Here is a 22856-nt window from a genome sequence, read left to right as displayed (position 1 = left end):
ATTTTGTTAAATAGACTCATGAAAGGATTTAATTTCAAAGATGGGCATTTTTATCGCAATGACTTATGTTTTCATCTCAAATATGAATTCTTTTTAATTCAATTGCATTTTGCTTTGAAAAAAAATGAACCATGGTAATATTTAATTTAATATATTTTAGTTTATTTATATTTATTGACTGAAAGGGCACGGCATTATAGAACTTGAAACATGAGAAGCGTTTTACTCAAATGATACAGTTGACTCGACAGTTGGTGATGGTGATGGTGGAAGTAGCCTTCCTTTTCGACAAGTAGGAAAATCGGAAGCAATCAAACTCTTCGAAAATTGCATTAACTTACCTCCAAATCCCACTGCTGGAGTATCCTACCAATCCTTCCACCTCATAGCGTCACCGCGGATGTCTCCATTTTATTATTCGTATCTTGCAGAAGAGAAAGATGGATGAAAATGTGGGAAAGTTCAAGAAACAGCTGCTTTCGTTTTGTTTGTTCGTTTCGCATGTCCGATTTGGCGGGAAACACAGGTCCAGTACTTTAAAAAATTTCGCAATGAAGAGATTTTTTGACAATTTTACAACTTTTATTCTAAAAAATAGACTTTTAAAATTACAAGCCGAAAGTGAAAAAAACACTTTTAAATCAAAAAATAAGTTTAATTTTGAAAATTTTCATAGTTGAAACTACGAAATGTGGGAAACTTTTAATTTGAGTATGCATTATTTTTATAGCAACAATTTTTGTTCTTTGTGTGTAAACGTCATTTTAAGTGCTCGAATGAAGGGGTTAATTAACCACTTCATTCGAGCAGTTAAAATGACGATTACTACTACTCGAACTTTGAAATAAAACATTATTTTCAATTTATTTCTTCTAGAACCACGAGAAAAGTAGCCAACATATGTGAGTTTCATAAAAAATAGAAATTAGTTGGTCACTACTTGACTAGCCTATTGGTCCCAAGTAAATCGTTTAACGTGTTCCATCCTAGTATAAATTCCTGTACTATACACTATGTTTGTTTTGATTCGCTATTCATATTCAACTTTCAAGTTTGACAGATAAAATGAGGGGTTCATGGATTTTCCTATGTTTCGAGGGGTGCATCGATTAGCTTGGGACCGAAGAGAGTATCAGAGCTGAGCCAAAAAGTTGAGCACGTTTCTTCGGGACCTTCTGGTCTTAGAGTTACCTCTATGGTAATTGTAGTGTATAGGGATACCACCTTACGGTCGATTTCACTAACACTAGTATATAAGTTACCGTGTAGGATGCTTATGAGAAATAAAGATTCATTCCGTTCTTGCCTCTTGAATCTTGGGATGAGGTTCCAGTGAAATGAAAGGCCAAGAGTTTTATGTAAAACAGTAAATTAAATTTATTCTCTTTAACGATGCGCTTACAACGAGTACACTTTCTTGATTGAATAAAATGCACCGAAAATAGCTTTCATGTAGCTTCCATTGGAAACGCAAATGATTTTCATCCATAAACAAAATTAATATAATTCATCTGAATTTCACATAACATTTCCCTAATAAAAAATAACCATAGTCAAACGATAACCCAAATCATTCAACTATTCCACAAGTGGTTTGGATGATACCCAGAACACGTCGTTAAGCAAATTAACCATACAATTTTTATTAGGGTTATGCGATCACGTTAGTTTTATATGATTTTTCATATGAATTTCATCGGCCTCATAATATTCATGTGATTTTGTGGTGGGATTTCTAGCTATGTGATAACATGAAAGCTATGTGAAATTCACATGGTTTTCATCCATTAGATATGTGATAAATTTTTTGAGTGTGGCGCTCAGTGGCTGGTAGACAGCTATAGACTGGTACACATATTACACTGGTACGTTATTAGGACGATCGTTGCACCTTTAACACTCCTCCTCAACGAACAACGTTCTGCTCACGATGATAGACCTAGCATTCCAGCCAGCTTGTGATGCTTGATGGTACCCAATGGCTTAGTCAAAATATCAGCCACCATATTTCCCGTTGAACAGTACTCTAGATCCAGCACCTTGTCTTCGAACAACTGCTTTACGTAGTATTGCCTTGTTTCGATATGCTTGAATCGACGAGTAGACCTTTCTGCACCGACAAACTTGATACAACTTTGGTTGTCCTCACGAATAGTTACCGGACCACCTTGTTGCACACCAAGATCTTTAAACAGACTCAGCAACCATACCAGCTCCTGGCTTGCTTCACTCAGTGACACATATTCCGACTCCATTAATGAAAGTGTGACACAATTCTGTCTTCGGCTAACCCAAGAAACTGCTCCGCCGGCATAATGGAACGCGAAACCAGTTCGGAAGCATCGGAATGGCCAATTAGACCCTCATCGGTATTAAAATTCAACCTCCAGTCCTTCGTAGTTTGCAGGTAAAGGACCACTCTTTTGGCCGCCACCCAGCCCGCTTCTGTTCGCGCACTCACCTTTCGGCCAAGTATCGCAACGCATGCCGCAACATCCGGTCTTGCGCACACCGCTATATAAAGAAGCGCGCCGACCAAACTTCTGTACATCGTAGCATCCGGTAATAACGAACTTGTTTCATCCTTCCTTATGTAACCGGTTTCCACTGGCGATTTGGCTCCCTTCGCATTTTGAAGGCCAAATTTCTCCACAACTCGCTCGATATAACCCTTGAGCGAACAACATAACTTCCCATTTTCATGTCCAATCTCCAGACCCAGGAAATAATTCACTTCGCCAAGGTTGGTAATCTCGAACTGTTTCTTCAGTGCTTTGTACACTAACTTAATCTGGAATTCATCTTCGCAGCCAACCATTATGTCATCTACATACACTAGCAGACACACCCATTTGCCGTTGACTACTTTTGTGTATAAACAGGGATCAGTTGCACTTGGACGAAAGACCATTTCCTGTAGAACACTATCCAGTCGTTGATTCCAGCATCTGGCCGACTGCTTGAGGCTATAAATGCTTTTCTTCAACAAACACACCTTGTGCTCCTTTCCCGCCACCTCGTATCCAGGCGGCTGCTACATGAACAAGTTTGCCATATAAGTAAGCGTCAAAATGTTTCAATGTCATTTTCCTGCTACTCGCCAAAGCTAGAAGAGCTCGCAGAGTCGTGTACCTGTTTACTGGAGCAAATACTTCATCAAAATCTTCACTTCTTCTGGAAGTATCCCTGAGCCACAAGACGAGCCTTGTATATCGTCACCTCAATAGCTGCATTTTTCTTCGCTTTGAAGACCCAACGGTGTCCTACCGCTTTCCGATCGGTTGGCAAATCAACAAGTTCCCACGTATCGTTGTCCGAATGTGACTTCAATTCGTCCAACATAGCTGCTCTCCATTCCTTCTTCTTTCCACAGGTAAGGGCTTCGTGCAAGTTCCTGGGTTCGGACTCCTTCTCAAGAACGCTTTCAACAACGAAAATTTCCTTTATCAACCTACATGGTGGTTTTCCCTTCGTAGACAGCATCGAAAAACGCGCTACTTCATCCAATGGAAAACCGTGGAATGAACGATCACCTTCAGAAGCACTATCGTACCGAGAATCATTGACGTCATCAGGCTCCGCATCAGACTCAAATTCCTAACCCGGTGCTTCAACCAGCTGCTCCTCCTCTTTCGAGGGCAATGCTAACGGAACTTCAACCACTCCTGTCACTGTAACTACAGGTTCCCGATGGACAGCCTCCTTATCCAGCTTCACGTTCATTCGACCACCTTTTCCATTCACAGAAACAAGCCGCCCAGAACCAACACCAACCGACATGATTGATTTACCATCGGCCAGACTAATGGTCGTCACTTTCGAATCATCCAGCTCTTCCAGAATGTCAGAGTTGTTCATCATGTGGGAAGTGGCACCTGAGTCAAGGTACCACACACCAGCTTCTCCAGCTACTCCAGCCCTCCAGACTCCGATTTAACAGCGATATTTGCTTGCTGAGAATTCTCCTTCTGCGCACGATCCTGTGCCATCTTTCGACAATCACGCTGGAAGTGCCCCTCCTTCTTGCAAAAATGGCATACTTTCTCTTTCTTCACTAATTGCTTGACCGCAGGTTTCTTCTTCCAGGAAATGGTCACTAGCGCTAAGTGAAGCGTTCTCCACACCTTCGTCCAGCAACTTTCCCTTCACAAAATCGACCGTCAGATTCGCATCTGGTCGACTTTCGAGCGCCATTATCAATCCGTCGTATGATTCCGGGAGACTGGACAGCATCAAATCCACGAACCAGTGGTCCTTCACTTCCTCTCCCAGCGCAGACAAACGAATGCGCAACGCGGTCATCTGCTTAAGGTGTTCCGCCATTTCACCGTTATCTGGCATCCGCATCGTAATTAGCTGACGCACATCATGAATTATGCTCGAAAGGGAGGAACACTCGTGGTATTCCTTAAGCACATCCCACATCCCTTTTGCGGTCGTCTTCTGCATCACGTGAATCAGCTGACTGTCTTCCAGTGCCAAACCGATCAACGCCTGCGCCTTACCATCTTTAATGACCCAGGCCACATCAGCGTTTTCTGGCTTCGATTTTGTCACAACATCCAACACACTTCCACGCGTCAACAGAAGCCGCCTATTAATGGCAAACAAAAGCACGCGCGAGAAATTTAATGGTTTGTTGAGAGAGTATGATTGCCTTTTTTCGGATAAGTTAGGAAAGAATAATGGGATGAAAATCGAAGTGGCATTAGACGAAAATACCAAACCGATATTTTGCAAACCCAGACCGGTTCCGCTTAATTTCGAGAAGGCAGTTGAAGAGGAGCTAAACGTGGCTGAAGCAAAAGGGATTATCTCGAAGTGCGATTCATCCGACTGGGGAACGCCGGTTGTGCCAGTGTAAAAAAATGATGGAAAATCTATAAGGCTGTGTGGTGACTATAAGATCACAGTGAACAGGGGTTCGTTAAAGATGTTCGTCATCCCTTGCCTCGTATTGAGGAGGTGATGGGGAAGTCATTCTCTAAAACGCTGTACAGACTGGAGAGTTATAACACAAACGAAGTGACAGACGACTTACTGGCGAAGAAATCAATTAAAATAATGTGGTTCGCTGTAATAGAATTTTCTTAGAAGCTTCCCTAATAAAAAATAACCATAAACGAACGATAACCCAAATCATTGAACTATTCCATAAATGGTTTGGATGATACCCAGAACACGTCGTTAAGCAAATTAACCATACAATTTTTATTAGGGTTGTGCCATCATCCACCAGATGGGATAGTATTTTTGTTTTGGTTTTGCACGAAGTTGATTTTGTGTACAATGATTCTTTGACAGTGTGCAAAGAGTGTATATCATTTTGTCATTTTTTTATGCATTCCAGTTTTGAGTAGAGTGAAAGAGATAGAACCAAAACATTCTAGTATATTTGGTGAAAATACTAGTTCAGTCCAGTTGTAGTGTTGCTATGTGGTACACTGAAAAATTGCAATAGCAGGTTAGTCACCAAAGTTTTCGAGCCGCTCCGTCTGTCACTTCGTTTGTGGTTATAACATGTTATAACGGTTGTCAAATAATTGCAACACAGAAACCACCATCAAGATAGCGCTATAACATGTTATTAGCACACAGGGTTAACCATGAAGATCGCCCGATAGCTTTCGCATCTAGGTTGTTGAGTCCAAGGTTGAGTCCAACTGAACGGAATTACAGTGTCCTGCATAAGGAAGGCTTGGCTATTGTGTACGGGTTGAATAAGTTCTGTAGCATATTACGCCTCTAGGTGCCCAGTTGAGTCATGGGAATCGTGGAAGGAAGATGGTAATTATCTAAACTTCATAACCTTGGAAGCGTCTCAAATTTTGGATCAAGACTCTCTTAGAAAGGCTACTTAGGGCGATCATGTGCTTAAATCAGTGAGTCATTGCGTGCTTCAGGGTCGGAAGCGAGCGGGACGACTCTATCTATGATGCAGGAATTATTGTGTTTTGCTGTGGCTGGGTAGATAGAAAGAAGATTTATCACGATTTTGAAGATTTCCTGCAAAAAGATGATGCGCGATGCAAGTAGATGCGAGAAATAAAAGAAGATTTTTCAAAGATTTATTGGCTAGTGTGAGATTTTTTGAGCATCTAGAATTGAGATTTAGATGTGTCGCCCCCCTCGGTCGGAAGAGAGATCTCATAGGATATGAGTTTTCGGACTATTTGAAGGTTTTTAACGAGTTATCGGTTGAAAGTGGTATTTTGATGAGAGGATTCAGAGTGGTTGTTTCTTCTTCGATACGACCCAAAGTACTGAAAGAACTTCACGATGCGCATTTGGGCATGGTGAAATTGAAAAGTCTAGCCAGAGGATACGTATGGTGGCCAGGACTTGATAAGGCTATCGAAAATTAAGCACAAGAGTGCCACTATTGTTTGAGTGAACAGTCTTCTCCAGAGTTGTCTAAGTTGGTTTCATGGTCCTTATCGGAACGTCGTTGGTCAAGGATTCATGTGGATTATGCTGGCCCAATAAAGGGTGTTTGGTATTTGATAATTGTAGATGCACTGACTAAGTGGTCAGAGGTATTTCCAACTACCTCCATCACAGCTACTTTCACGATTGAGCGATTGATGGAATGTTTGGCACGTTTTGGGTTGGTCGACATGGTTGTTACCGATAATGGCACACAGTTCACGGCGGAAAAGTTTCAATCGTTTTTGAAAGCCAATGGAATTAAACACTGCCTAACGGCCCCAGGACATCCAGCCACAAACGGCGTAGCAGAAAACTTTGTGAAAACCTTCAAAGCGTCGTTGAAAAAGGCACTGTTGGAAAATCGTACAAAAAATTATTATGAAATTTCGAGTAACTTCCTAATTGCATACCGTAGGGCAGCGCATTGTTCCTCTAAGGTTTCACCGGCGGTCGCCATGCTGGGTCGAGAATTAGTTATCAATTTCGATAGATTGATTCCTCGTAAGAAGCAGGCTTGTACCGTAGACGTCCTCAAGCATAATCTGCTCCAGGCTCAATCAAAGCAACGGGAATATCACAAGGGTAAGAGAATGCAGGAGTTAAGAGAATTCAGAAGTTTCAGCTTGGAGATAAAGTGCTCGTCAGAGACCACACCGATCCTAACCGAGCGGGATGGATAAGAGCGGTGGTGGAGAAGGTTGTAGGGGAAAAAACTACCTTGTCCTTGACCTGGTCAAAAATCAACGAAAAATTAAGAGACATCTATATCAGATGGTTTCTGATACCACTTGTGTTCAAAAATCGTTGAATACTAAGAATGAAGAACATGGTTGCAAATGAAGGAGCTCAGGTGAAGGCTTTGGTGAACACTCCGCAAAAATTCTCCTGGCAGATCCAAAAGGTATAAATGGTGGTGAACTGCCGGGGTTGAATCTTGAGCCAAGTACTTCTACGGGTGCAAGTAACAGAGCGGAAGGAGAAGCTTCGCGTTTTAGGGGTGGTGGGGAGGGAACGTTGTGGGATTACATGAGGGATGGGCAGTAAGGGGTGAGAAACGAAGGATTCAAGAAGCTTTTCCGGCTCAGGAAAAGGATGTCATTCATGAAGGAGGGACGAGAAGGGTTTTTTTGAGGTTGAATTGGAAACACTCCCAGCTGGTATTACTCGAAGGACTTCAGAAAAACTAAAGCTAAAATTGAAAGGTTGATAAGCGCTGTTTGTTTAAATCTGTATTTATTTAATCTTTTACAGAATATTCACTATAAGGCGGGATTCATCAAGGCCGTGGTATTTAGTTGTAAGTTTTGTTATTGACGGCTAGCTCAGTATAATGGGTTTCTTTTCAGGGTCGGCTACATTCACTTGCTTCGGGAGGACATCACACATACAACCAATCAACACGAGAATGATAGGCGGAACAATACAGGACACCAAGACAGTGTCTCAAGGGGGAAGGCACAAACACAGAAAATAAGCTTATTCATAATATAATTGTGGATTTAAGAGATACATGAAAAGCGGGGGGGGGGGGTGTCGTTGCGGTGGAACAGGATACGGTGGGGCCCATGCGTAGAGGGAGAGAGAGAAAGGGATTTTGTAGCTTGGTTACCTCTGATGATAGGACGGTCAGCTACTCCACGCATCTTTCTCTCTCTCTCTCTCTCTCTCTCTCTCTCTCTCTCTCTCTCTCTCTCTCTCTCTCTCTCTCTCTCTGATTCTTTGACAGTTTGCAAAAATGGTGTGTCATTTTGTCATCTTTTTATGCATTACAGTTTTGAGTAGAGTGAAACAGATAGAAACAAAACATTCTAACACATTTGTTGAAAATGCTACTACAATCCAGTAGCAGTGTTGCCATGTGGTACAATCCAGTAGCAGAAGTGTTGCCATGTGGTACACTGAAAAATTGAAATAGCACCACAGTTTTCGAGCCGCTCCGTCTGTCACTTCGTTTGTGCTTTGCACACTGTCAAACATCATATTGCACACAAAATCAACTATGTTCAAATCAAAACAAAAATACTAGTCAATCTGGTGGCTGATGGCACAAGCTTCTAAGAAAATTCTTTCAATCATTGTACACAAAATCAACTTTGTGCAAAACCAAAACAAAAATACTATCCCATCTGGTGGATGATGGCACAAGCTTCTAAGAAAATTCTATTACAGCGAACCACATTATTTTAATTGATTTCTTCGCCAGTTAGTCGTCTGTCACTTCGTTTGTGCTACTACTGGATTGTACCACATGGCAACACTACTATTGGATTGAACTAGCATTTTCTAGAATATTTTGGTTCTATCTCTTTCACTCTACTCAAAACTGAAATGCATAAAAAAATGACAAAATGATACGCACTCTTTGCACACTGTCAAAGAATCATTGTACACAAAATTAACTTTGTTCAAATCAAAACAAAAAAACTAACCCATCTGGTGGATGATGGCACAACCTCCAAGAAAATTCTATTACAGTGAACCACATTATTTAAATGGATTTCTTCGCCAGTTAGTCGTCTGTCACTTCGTTTGTGGTGCAAAGAGTGTACACGGAACCGAAAAATTACCCAAAATTAAGTTCTTTTCACTCATCTCCCATGTCCGTTCAATAAGCTTATTTTCAGTAAACCGCTTTTAGTATAGTTTGCATTTGACTACGGCACAAATAATTACTTACTCGTGTGTATTTTCTACCCAAAATTAAGTTCAATTGACTCAAATTTTAGAATATCTCATATACTCACTAGTAGTTTATTGAACGATAGTTCCTGGCACGTCGGTAGCATTGGTGCTCAGCACGGAAAACAAGATCGACGGAAAAAACAAACCAAAGGAAAAAAAATGTGGTACAATCCATTAGTACACGGAACCGAATTTTGTTCATTTAAATCAAAAATATAAATGTTCATTCTATAAACATATGAATAATTCAAAATAAATTAAAAACATGTTTGCAACAAAAATATATATGTTTGAATTAAAGTCAAAAGCATGTTTATTTCAACAATATAAAATTTGGGTAAACGATTTTTAGCGTGCCCTGCCTTTTTTTTCTTCTTGTTTACATTCGGAAAAAAATGCCCCAATCAACTGAAAACGGCCCGCAACAAAACCGAAGTCATGGATTCGGAAACCCACCTAGGTAAGTGTCTTAACAAAGTTCCAACTCGATAAAACCGGAGGAACCCCAGCGGTATCGACGTCACTCTGTCGCTTCTGATGCCGATCCTGTATCATCCTCCTCCACAACTGACGTCGAAAGAAAAACCGAAAATCCGAAATAGATTTTGAATCTATTCCGGATCCTCCAGCCCCCCCCCCCCTCCACGAACACCGAACGTAGAAAGAGGCCGGCATGAGGACCAGCGTTAGAAACGACGAAACGACGCCAATATCACACAGTTTCACTGGTTTTACTGAACTGAAACTTCCGGACACTCACCCCAACGGGTCCCCGCATCTTGGACCAGGACCCAACATCCACAGCTTACCCTTAATCGCACCCGAAAAAGAGCAGGAGCTTAGATGCCTTGTCTGCAGATCGTTTGTTCATCTCTTTGCAATCCATTTTTTTGCTTTATCCTGCTAATATAATTTAAAATTAAGTATGTTTCTTTCAAACATAAGAAGCATGTTTAAAATAAACATATTTATTTTTGTTCACATACTTGTCAAACCAAACAAAAATATTCACGTTTATTTTCAAAACGAATATTTTTAAAATAAACGTAACATTATTTTTGTTTTAAACATTAATATCACGTGACTTCAAACATGGAATACGTTTGAAATAACCTTGTTTATTTTTGTGGCCAGAACAAACTGAGTTTACGTTTAAATTTACCTCAAATATTTTTGTTTCAACGATAAATTTTTCTGCGTGTAGTGTTGCCAATGTGTATCCCGGATGGGTAAACTATCCCACAAATGGTTTGGATGATACCCCGAACACGTCGTTAAGCTCTCTTTTATGGTTATTTTTATTAGGGCTGGTTGCAGCAGTTTGGATGTAATTGGCAAATCAAAGTTGGCACTCGTGGAGAATAGAAGAACTATGAGAATGATGATGGTTTCAATATTTTCCACGGGGAGGTATACGAGTGCAATCTTAAAATGCTTTTATTTCGCAAATGGAGCGTTTTATTTAAATCTGGTTGCTGCTACAGTTGTAGAAAAACTGAAATCTATGTATACACATACAAATCGGAAAAGAAATTATTTTTTCTATATTATATGTCTATTGAGTAGTCCTTAAGTTTTCTACTAACGTACCACTTACCAGATTTAAATAAAATGCTCCATTTGCCAAATACAAGCATTTTAAGATTGTACCCGTACCTCACCGTGTAAAATTTTGAAACCATCATCACTTTCATAGTTCTTCTATTCTCCACGAGTGCCAACTTTGATTTGCAAATATGTTCAACAACCTTTTTCTCTGTGTAAACGGTAAGAAAAAAGTACCCAACGGAAAGTTCACTTTTACCTACTTTTGACTAGTTTGTCTCCTTTTCTCCTTCTAATGTTGTCAAAACCGGAGGAGCAAAACCACCCAACAGGGGTAGTAAAGTGTGGGAACCCAACGTTGAGTATAATCATATATACCTACTGTTGGGTACAACTAACTTACTTTTGGTTAAAAAGACAGTCAAAAATTCCATACGAACTGCACACAAGTAAATGAAAATTACTTTGACCCGCTTTACCTACTTTTGGGTTCCTGCTCTATAGTCACCGACAAACCGACATGAATGACCATACAAAGAAATATCGAAATTCTGATCAAAGCACAAAACTGACATCTGCCACCGTGTTCGCGAAAAATGTGTATCCTAGCCACGAACACGCATGCAGAATGTATGAGTTGGTTTGTGTCAAATCTATTCCGGTCTAATTGGCAAATCAAAGTTGGCACTCGTGGAGAATAGAAGAACTATGAAAGTGATGATGGTTTCAAAATTTTCCACGGGGAAGTATACAAATGCAATTTTAAAATGCTTTTATTTTGCAAATGGAGCATTTTATTTAATTCTGGTTGCTGCTACCGTTGTAGAAAAGCTGAAATCTATGTCTACACCTAAAAATCTGAAAAGAAATTATTTTTTTCTATATTATGTGTCTATTAAATAGTCCTTAAATTTTCTACTAGCGTAACATTAACCAGATTTAAATAAAATGCTCCATTTGCAAAATAAAAGCATTTTAAGATTGCACTCGTATACTTCCCCGTGGAAAATTTTGAAACCATCATCACTTTCATAGTTCTTCTATTCTCCACGAGTGCCAACTTTGATTTGCCAATTATTTTTATCTAGATAAAAAATTTCTATGGTGTTGACAGATGGGATCGCTGCACATTTGAAAACGCCGTTATGGATTCTCGATCAAGAGTTAAGTTTCAGTTTCATGTCGGTTTGTCAGTGCTATAGTGCCGAGATGAGTGAAAATAACTTACTTGTGGGTACTTTTTTCTAACCGTGTAGGCATCCCTAAAAACGGATAAATCGGTACACTGAAAAAAGTTTTCACTTAGTTTCTATTAAGAACGCACATAATATTTTTCCAATAACAAATCAGGCATAACATTTGATAACGGCACAAAAGCATTTGTAAACAAACTTTCTAAGGCCCTTTACACGTGAACCAAAGTACGCCTACTAAAAAAAACAACATCATCGGATAGGGGCAACTATAACCTCTCCGAAAGTGGTATTGGTTTGAGTGGGCGTACTTTGGTTCGCGTGTAAAGGGCCTTAGAAAGTTTTTTTACAAATGCTTTTGTGCCGTTATCAAATGTTATGCCTGAAATATAATGATTTTTACCTGAATGTCAAATAAGAAATTCTATGTGAGGAATCATATAAATTTCATTGGACACATAACGTTCATGTGCTTTAGAGGTGCAATTTCCAATTATGGGATCACAGGAAAGTTATGTGAAAATCACATGGATATTTTCCACTGGTTATGTGATTTATTTTATGAGTGTAGGTCTGGCCACCCTGAATGCAATGTTCAGCTTGTATTGTCTCCTCTTCCTCTTAGGTTCGAATCCGAGTTCAACAGCTGTTTTTGTTTCGAAATCAAGATCAAAACGTCAAATTTTGTATATTGGTTGATTCTTGGTGGAGTGGCAAGTGCGAATAATTTGAGCAAAACTATTCACTTAAAAGTATATTCACTTAAAAAAAATGTCCAAAGTGATTCGAAGAGATATTTCACCAATGCTTCAAGAGTTACGTAATTTTCTCTTGGGTGTAAGGCAAACGTAAATATTTCGATTTCTGTGTCAGGCATGAGCATATTACGTAATTTCAGAGAAAACACAATAATGCACTTCGTTGGGAGGATGGAATAGCGGCTAGGACTCAACCCCCACCGAATTTGCCGGAAGGACCTTACCACAAGTAATCCAGTCGCAATTGTTGTGACCGTTTTGTAATGAATTATTAAATATGTTTTAATTTTTAGATTATCTGCAAACCATTACGTTCTGCGTGATGCTCGTCGTGAGGTTACTCATCCAATCAATCTGTCATCACCGGTATTGCTTGGGGAAAAAAGGTATGATTCATATTACATTCGTAATATTGGATATTACATTCATAACACATAATAAGATATTCACCCTTAGGGGCTGTTCATTAACTACGTAGACGGTTTTTTATGATTCTTGATCCCCCCCCCCCCTGCGTAGACAATTATCCATACAAAATTTTTGAAATTTGGGCCGTGGATAATTTTCAACCCCCCCCCCCCCCCCCTAAACAGTCTACGTAGTTTATGAACAGCCCCTTATCCGTTTTCCAAAGAATCGGATTTGGTTAGAAAAAGTGCCAAAAACTGAAAGGGACTGTATTCGAAATATTACCAAGAACTCTAAACTGGAAGGAAAAATATATTCCACTCAAACGATTTAGCGGAAACATTAATAGCACCAGGTATTGCGCATTGGCATTGCGCATATTATAAGTGCGGCGCTCTTATTCCTTGGAGGAGGTGTCGAGTTTCAAATTCAAAATGCAATAGAGTAAGTGCTCCAGTTTTGGCTATAGTTTCCTATTTTGGCCATACTTTAGAAAAACGATAAATCACAAACTTCGTGCGATTTATGTGCGATGTATGTTTACCTGTGCACAAAAAGCTCTGTCTATTATATGTATAAGTTTTTGAAAATACTATAATATGTTTGTTAATATTTAGAAATACTGATGATATTTAGAAATATTTGATGATATTTTCAAATATATCTGAGTTGTTTTGCCCCTTGCTTACGCCCTAACTTCAGATCTATCTAGTGTAATTATCAATTTTACCACCCTAATAAAAAATACCGTACCCGAACGATAACCCGAAGAATTATTCCACAAATGGTTTGAACACGTCGTTAGCAAAATAACCATAAAAATTTTATTAGGACAGGGCAAACATCGTTCAATATTATAGATACTATAGATTCCATAGATCAGAGTCGATTTTATAATAAGAGCAGGGTGGCAGAGAACCAGGAAACCAGGAAAATGTCGGGATTTTTTTTTTTGTTACCAGGAAAAAGCGGGAAAAACCGGGAATTTTAAAGTAAAACCAAGAAAACTTATAGTTTACAGATGCATGTCGGCATCACAAAGCAAAAAAATACTTGCAACTGCTCAAAAAGAAGCATCATTACTCGAAGACCAGATACACACACTTAGAAATACCTTATCTTACACGTGACGGAATCCATCTCTGACATAAAGGATGAGACATAAACAAAGATGTCATGTAAAATTAAGTGCTCCAAGACTGAAAAGCTCGCAATTACGTTTGATTGAGCTGAATTTCGCGTCTATTATGACTCAATTTTATGTTAAAATTGACGCTCGTATATGTCAGTCTCAGAGCACCTAAATTTGCATTAATTTTTCCAAGTGTGTATCTTAACCCTTAAATGCGCAATATTGTTTTAAAACAACATTATCCAAAAATGTTAAAACTTCTTTAATAGCTGGATCAACTTAGTGTTCTAGATGTACTTCCACAGTTGTTAATTGAGAGCTTTCTAAGCCTGTACCATTTTTGCATTAGTATTATTGTGTGGCAAGCACAATCATACTCTATACTCAGGGAAGTCGAGAAATTGTTCAACCCGAAAAATTCCTAGACCGGGGAATTCGAACCCAGCCGCCTTCAGCATGGTCTTGCTTTATAGCTTCGCCTTTAACGACTGAGATAAGGGAGGCTAATTGACCACTTTTTCAAGCAGTTTTGGCGTGACTTTCTACCAGCGATTTCACAAAACTGGACCAAATAATTTATATTTTTTTTATGAAACGCACAAATGTTGGCTACTAGAAGAAAAAATCTCAAAATAGTGTTTTGTTTCAAAGTTCAATTGACAGTAAACGTCATTTTAAGTGCTTGAATAAAGTGGTTAATTGATGAATTTACGCGAAACTGCACCAGTGCATGCGACGCCTAGGTTTCAAATTCAAAACGACAAAAGTGATGATGTACTAAAAAATATCCCATACGATTTGACAGGTAGCAAAACGTCATTATCATTTTCACATCATTTCCATCTGCTGGTCGACCGTAACGTAAATTCATCAATACCACAGACATACATACAAATTAGTACCGTTGTACCATAGAGGTAACTCTAAGACTACTGGGTCCCGAAGAAAATCATTATTATTTTTGGCTCACTCAGTACCAGAACAACGGTCCCAAGCAGTCCCAAGCTATTTTACTCACCCCTGCATGTTCTGCATGAATCCACACACCCCTGATGTTATCTGTCAAACTTTCATAGCGAATCAAAACAAACATAGTGTAGTAATAGAATTTCAACTAGAATAGGGTACGTTAATCGTTTGCTTGGGACCAATAGGCTACTAAAGTGGTGAGCCAATTTAAAATCGTTAGTTTCGTATTGATTGTTGGTTGTACCATAGAGGTACCTCTAAGACCAGAAGGTCCCGAAGAAACGAGCTCAACTTTTTGGCTCAGCTCTGGTACTATCATCGATCCCAAGCTAATCGATGCACCCATCTAAACATAGGAAAATCCACGAACCCCTTATTTTATCTGTCAAACTTTCATAACGAATCAAAACAAACATAGTGTAGTACTGGAATTTATACTAGATTGGGGTACATTAATCGATTTGCTTGCGACCAATAGGCTAGTCAAGTAGTGAGCCAATTTAAAATCGTTACCTCTATGGTACAACAATGAACTTTGTATGTCTGTATTTATTATTATTATTATTATCTTTATAATAGAGACTTTAAAGCAAAAAAGTAGTACTCGTAATAATGGTATATAAAGCTGAATTTTATCGTGCTTTGTTTCGAAAATATCTTCCAAATAAACAAACATCGTCCAAAATCACCCGATTCGTCCACCGACTAAATCTATTGCCATTTGCTTAAACATTAATTTCAGTCGGAGTATTAATCAGCAGACTAAATTGTGTTTCGTCTGGTGCTACACCGAGCAATCGGCCTATTTAATAGTTTTTCGTCAATGGATTTAGTCGGCCAACTTTGTCTGCTGTTTAATCGGCAGATGATTTCAAACCTTAACATGTTTTCTGTAATTTATGAGTCTTGAAGTAGCTTTTTATTTAGGAACAATGCATTACAAAATAGTTTTATGCATTTTGTACAAGATTCATCCATGCTGACAAGAAATTTGCATGAAATTACATTGAAATTAAACAATTTTGCAAACAATCAATGACATTGTCAAGGGATGTCACAGTATAACTGTCGGTTAGTGCTTATTCCAGGCACCAGGCAAGCAGGAGTTTAAGTTGGATTTCTCAATGGATCATTTTAGATGGCTGAGTTTTGAACCCACCACAGCTTTCATTTGGCGCTACTGTACACGGACGAACCAATGTAAAATACTGTGGTAGCCACAGTACGGTCCTGTCAAAACCTCAGCATCTTCAATGATCCATTGACGAATCCAACTTAAACTAATGCGCGCCTGGTGGCAGGAATAAGCACTAACCGACGGTGATAAGTATTTGGCAGCCCTTTGCAATGGATCAATGAAAAAGCAGAGGTTTAGACAGAACTGTACTGTGGCTACCACAGTATTTTACATTATATCGTCCATATACAGTAGCGTCAAAAGCATGCTGTGGTTGGTTCGAAACTTGATCATCTAAATTGATCAATTCTATTGATTGTTTGCAAAATTGTTTAATTTCAATGTAATTTCATGCATATTTCTTGTTAAAATGGATGAATCTTGTACAAAATGCATAACACGGGTACAATCGGGTGATTTGGATGATGTTTATTTATTTGAAAAATATTTTCGAAACAAAGCACTTTAAAATTCAGCATTACATTTATTATTATTTAGCTTTATTAAAGAGGCTTTCAGCCTTGGGCTGGTTCGCCTCCACTCAGCATTACATACATTACATACCATTATTAAGAGTACTATTTTTTTTTTTTTTGCTCGGATCATGTTTTGACTTCAACAGAAACTCGCTAGAATAAATTGAGAATAATAGTTTTTTGGTCGCAATTTCAAAAATGTATTCAGTTTGACACATTATTTCTGACTTATCACCGCGTCACGGTGGCCGATTCAAACTTGGATTTGTCAATGGACCACTTTGTCAAGCAGTTTTGGCTTGACTTTCTACCAGCGATTTCACAAAACTGGACCAACTAGTTTCTATTTTTTTATGAAACGCACAAATGTTGGCTACTTTTCACGAGGTTCTAGAAGAAAAAATCTCAAAATAATGTTTTATTTCAAAGTTTGAGTGGTAGTAAATGTCATTTTAACTGCTCGAATGAAGTGGTTAATTGAAAATTTTGTCGATTGCCCAAATTAGGGGCATTTAGGCCGACATTGATTTCCCCTAATTGATCATTTTAGATGGTCAAGTTTTGAACCCACCACAGCCTGCTTTTGTCGCTACTGTATATGGACGATCAAATGTAAAATACTGTGGTAGGCACAGCATAGTTCTGTCAAAACCTCAGCATTTTCATTGATCCATTAAATTTAGCTATGTAATTTAATATTCTCCAACCTAATGATGACTTCAATATCGAGTGACCATCAGGAAAGGAAAATATTAAATTATATAGGTAAATTTAATTCTAATAATCTTTATCAAACACATTTTCTATATCCTGAGTCTGGCGAATACAAATCGCTATCACCTTCAAACAGCAAACTACCTATTTCAAATTGATTAAACAAATAAATCAATAGCCGAATAGAATTCAATTACCAGTACTTTCTTTTTTCGGTCCGTTTATGGTTATGAATAAAGTAGAATAATAGAATACCGTGGACCCCCGTAAATATGAACGACACTGCTAGCCTGATTTGCTGTTTTGTTTTGATTCTGCGTTCCGTTTCGCATCGTTCTATTTCGCTTTTCTCCATTCCATCCAATTAGATAGCTCTGTAGCTCATTGCATTCCATTTGCTACATGACGTTTGAGCAATTTTTAATTTGCACAGCGTGCAGATTTGTGAGGTTCAAACGAAAAAGTGTTCAGATTAAAAGTGGCCGGACTACCGAGGGTCCACGGTAATGTCATCTGCAACCCGTGCACTTCATTTCGATCCATCCAGCATTACACAAATAAGTCTAATCAGTGCATTTATTTATAATTTATTTACAGCTCGGCAAAAAAGCTTCCAACTCCAGGAAAATCCTACGCATGGGATAAGCACTAGCATGGATACTGCTCTTGCATGATTCGTTGAAACTGTATAACGTTAATAAAATTTGGTAGAATTAAATTTGATTCAATTAGGCCGGAACAAATCACGAGTTTTTCTTTTGTCACTCGATGCTCACACCATAGTCAAGGGGGGAAATAAAAACTAAAACCACAGACAAACAGACATAACACTCGCAAGTTGTTCATCTAACAAGCATTTAACGGACTATTTAAAAGTATCGTAGTTGGTAGTACCAACAATCAATACGAATTTAACGATTTTAAATTGGCTCACCACTTTAGTAGCCTATTGGTCCCAAGCAAACGATTAACGTACCCTATTCTAGTTGAAATTCTATTACTACACCATGTTTGTTTTGATTCGCTATGAAAGTTTGACAGATAACATCAGGGGTGTGTGGATTCATGCAGAACATGCAGGGGTGAGTGAAATAGCTTGGGACTGCTTGGGACCGTTGTTCTGGTACTGAGTGAGCCAAAAATAATAATGATTTTCTTCGGGACCCAGTGGTCTTAGAGTTACCTCTATGGTAGTACCGTCACCTGTGGCGCGCATAGTCAATTCACTTGCGTTTGACGTTTACACACTACCGCCATCTGTTCAGCGGTGTGCCCATCACAGTGTACTCAACAGATGGCGGTAATGTTTTAACGACGATGTTTTACAGTGCGAAATATTAAATGTGTTATGTCTGTTTGTCTGTGCTAAAACATTCAAAATTCGTTTTACATCACATCTAAACCGTATATTTCAAACGTTTACATTACTTCTTAGTCTTTCCGAAAAAAAATAATTATAATAAAACAACGGAATTACAGTGATTTTAACTGGGTACATTTAATTTAAGTGTTAAATTGATACAATGCTCAAACAATGAAAATTAATGTGATGAGATTAAATTTGTTCTAGAACAATCAGTTTTTTTATTGTTAAGATGCTAAACAACCCCCCCCCCCCCCCCCTTTTTACTGTAAATTTCTCAAATACCATGATTTTAATTGTTGTGAACCATGAATTTCGTTGTGATTTCATGGTAATCAACAAAAATTGCCAATGTTTTCACAATAAATAGTATGGTTACAATGACAATCAAAATCATTTTATTTTTATTGGATTTTTTTGCGGGTTTGCTTCAGCCTTATAGGCCTTTTTAATGCACCAAAAACTTAGAGGGCACCACGCGAGTTAGAGAAGAAACGTCAACCAAACCGCTTGTTTACATCAGAAGAAGGATTTTTCACAACGCAAATTAAAGCATTTTTCAATGAACATCTTGCCGGTTTCCGTCGGTAATTGTCTTATTTTACGATTTTCCACACATACACACTAACTTTAGATTACTGGAGTCAGTAAAATTTTACTGGGTTTTTGAATTGCGGATCGCCCAGTAGTCATCACAGAAATAATTTGCATTACCGAACTGTCCGTAAAGTCAATCTGTCAAAAATAACTGTTCATTCAGTAATTGGTTCGAGTTGCGTATACTGGAAAACCCAGTAGTTTCTTTTTGTTTATTTTGCTGCAATTTAACTGAAAAGACAGTTATTTGGTTCATTATTATACCGTGTTACCCAGTTATATTAAAAGTAGTGAATTTGCAGTCATAAAAGCATGAATCCTGGTGCAATTCACCGTTTATAATATGCCAATTAATATGACGACTTAATCCCTTGACGTACCCCGGAATAGCGCGTCGACAGTGAAAGCAAACAATGCAAACATCCATTTTGTTAATCAAAATTTGTTGGAGATCAAGGAACTGCAAAAAGAGTAAATAATAATTGTTGGTACTAACGAAATAGTACTTCAATTTCGCTGTCGAGCTTTCTCAGTTCCGTCATGATATAATTCAAGTTTAAACAAAACCGCGCGATTAAACACTTGCTCTCGGATTTTACTGAAGCTAAAATGGCGGCGGGAATAAAATTGACAGTTTAGAGTTTTACAATTCGTGGTCGGTAAAACAAGGAGGCTATTTTGCTGACCAGTCGGTAAAAAAATAAAGACTACTTTGGGTACAGTAATTATTTTTGCTGACTTTTCGTGAAATCACGAAAATTTGAAATTAACGACTTTCTCAGTAAATAAATATTCTGTGTTCAGTATTTTGCATCAAACGATACCGAAGTTCAGTTTGTGTTTTGCAGAACGTCGGTTATTCACCTGATTTAAACTGAATGTTCAGTAAATCTTTCGTTTTACCACAAACGAAGTGACAGACGACTTACTGGCGAAGAAATCCATTAAAATAATGTGGTTCACTGTAATAGAATTTTCTTGGAAGCTTGTGCCATCATCCACCAGATGGGTTAGTTTTTTTGTTTTGATTTGAACAAAGTTGATTTTGTGTACAATGATTCTTTGACAGTGTGTAAAGAGTGCGTATCATTTTGTAATTTTTTTATGCATTTCAGTTTTGAGTAGAGTGAAAGAGATAGAACTAAAACATTCTAGTACATTCGGTTAAAATGCTAGTTCAATCTAGTAGTAGTGTTGCCATGTGGTACAATCATAGAGGTAACTCTAAGACCACTGGGTCCCGAAGAAAATCATTATTATTTTTGGCTCACTCAGTACCAGAACAACGGTCCCAAGCAGTCTCAAGCTATTTCACTCACCCCTGCATGTTCTGCATGAATCCACACACCCCTGATGTTATCTGTCAAACTTTCATAGCGAATCAAAACAAACATAGTGTAGTAATAGAATTTCAACTAGAATAGGGTACGTTAATCGTTTGTTTGGGACCAATAGGCTACTAAAATGGTGAGCCAATTTAAAATCGTTAGTTTCGTATTGATTGTTGGTACAATCCAGTAGTAGTGGTGTTGCCATGTGGTACACTGAAAAATTGCAATAGCAGGTTAGTCACCAAAGTTTTCGAGCCGCTCCGTCTGTCACTTCGTTTGTGGTTTTACCGTGTAAGCCCAGTACAAAAAAAAACCGAACAACTAAATGCTGGATTAGTGTGTATGAACTGATTTGCACCTAAACCACAAACGAAGTGACAGACGACTTACTGGCGAAGAAATCCATTTAAATAATGTGGTTCACTGTAATAGAATTTTCTTGGAAGCTTGTGCCATCATCCACCAGATGGGTTAGTTTTTTTGTTTTGATTTGAACAAAGTTAATTTTGTGTACAATGATTCTTTGACAGTGTGCAAAGAGTGCGTATCATTTTGTCATTTTTTTATGCATTTCAGTTTTGAGTACAGTGAAAGAGATAGAACCAAAATATTCTAGTACATTTGGTGAAAATGCTAGTTCAATCCAATAGTAGTGTTGCCATGTGGTACAATCAACAATCAATACGAAACTAACGATTTTAAATTGGCTCACCACTTTAGTAGCCTATTGGTCCCAAGCAAACGATTAACGTACCCTATTCTAGTTGAAATTCTATTACTACACTATGTTTGTTTTGATTCGCTATGAAAGTTTGACAGATAACATCAGGGGTGTGTGGATTCATGCAGAACATGCAGGGGTGAGTGAAATAGCTTGGGACTGCTTGGGACCGTTGTTCTGGTACTGAGTGAGCCAAAAATAATAATGATTTTCTTCGGGACCCAGTGGTCTTAGAGTTACCTCTATGATACTGCCATTTAATCTGGAAAATCACGTTATTTCAAAACTACCCAAATTGGGGTAGAATCCACCCAGATCGGTCAATACTGAACCTACCTAAAAATGGGTGAACAATAGAGATTGCTGACGTTTATCGTACGCACACTACGTCACGTATACGTATACGCAAAATGTTTTCATCGGGAAAAAAAAACTTCATAGCGAAAAATTTTCCCGATGAAAACAAATCACTGACACAATCATACTTTAGCAATCTCTATGTTGAAAGTGACAAGTTGACAAATGAACAAAGTCGATCGGATTCATGTCGATGTAGTCCATTTGTCAACTTTGCACTCTCAACATAGTTTACCCCTATTTGGGTAGGTACAGTTTTGACCAACCTGGGTTGATTCTACCCAAATTTCCGATCCCGGAGACCCAATCGAACCGTAAAAATTCACCGCTCGATTGGAAAGTATTGGAACCATGGTGGGTATATAAATGGTGATACAGCTTTGTCACTATATAGGCGAGGAGGTCGCGGGGGGGAAAAGTGCGGTTTTAAAGCAAATTGTAAACAAACTCGGTCGCTGTCCCATACAAAAATCCAACATGGCTGAATCATGAATTTGACACATTAGAACACCTATTTGTAGCCACCTTGATTGGAACAGCTTTTTTTTCAGTTTTGTGGTGACAGACGTTCATACTTTAACTAAAGGGCTTTAATATATCAAGAGCCACATGTGAAAAGGGCATACAAGCTTTTTGTAAACAAACCTTTGTAGGCCATTTTCTCGCCAACCGAGTGTCGCTCACGCAAACCAGCAATATCATCGGGAAGGGGAAAGTGTCCCCTACACGGTGATGTTAAAAGTTTCCGTTGGTGTCATATGGGTGGCGAGAAAAGGGCATAAGAAGGTTTGTTTACAAAAAGCTTGTATGCCCTTTTCACATGTTGTTCTGGATATTTTATTTTCAACTAGAGTCGGTGTATAATGAGTCACGCCAAGAGTGAAGCCAAGTCTACCTATTGAACTGTCAAACCGGCTACCTATCGTGCAAAGTAAATAAACATTACGATGCTATGAAAGGTCCACGAAAGGTATTGCAATAAAATATAAAATATAATCGAAGAA

General features: G+C 38.5%; 2 protein-coding genes across 2 annotated transcripts; both read left to right on the top strand.

Moving 5' to 3' along the window:
* The first annotated feature begins 6617 nt into the window (after positions 1-6617).
* Positions 6618-7109, top strand: LOC135700668 (uncharacterized protein K02A2.6-like). The gene has a single exon (XM_065221250.1). The coding sequence runs from the start codon at positions 6618-6620 to the stop codon at positions 7107-7109; it is 492 nt and encodes a 163-aa protein (XP_065077322.1).
* A 5421-nt stretch (positions 7110-12530) lies between these two features.
* On the top strand, positions 12531-18201 carry LOC135700653 (NADH dehydrogenase [ubiquinone] 1 alpha subcomplex subunit 7-like). The gene is made up of 4 exons (XM_065221236.1): positions 12531-12686; positions 12748-12836; positions 12901-12993; positions 18081-18201. Exons 1-4 carry the CDS (start codon positions 12621-12623, stop codon positions 18133-18135), a joined length of 303 nt encoding a protein of 100 aa, XP_065077308.1. The 5' UTR covers positions 12531-12620; the 3' UTR covers positions 18136-18201.
* The last annotated feature ends 4655 nt before the right edge of the window (positions 18202-22856 follow it).

The sequence above is a fragment of the Ochlerotatus camptorhynchus genome, unplaced genomic scaffold (assembly GCF_037179485.1).
Source record: "Ochlerotatus camptorhynchus isolate MF236.1 unplaced genomic scaffold, CSIRO-AGI_Acam_v1.1 ptg000140l, whole genome shotgun sequence".
NCBI lineage: Eukaryota > Metazoa > Arthropoda > Insecta > Diptera > Culicidae > Ochlerotatus > Ochlerotatus camptorhynchus.
This window is presented reverse-complemented; position numbering and strand designations above follow the sequence as displayed.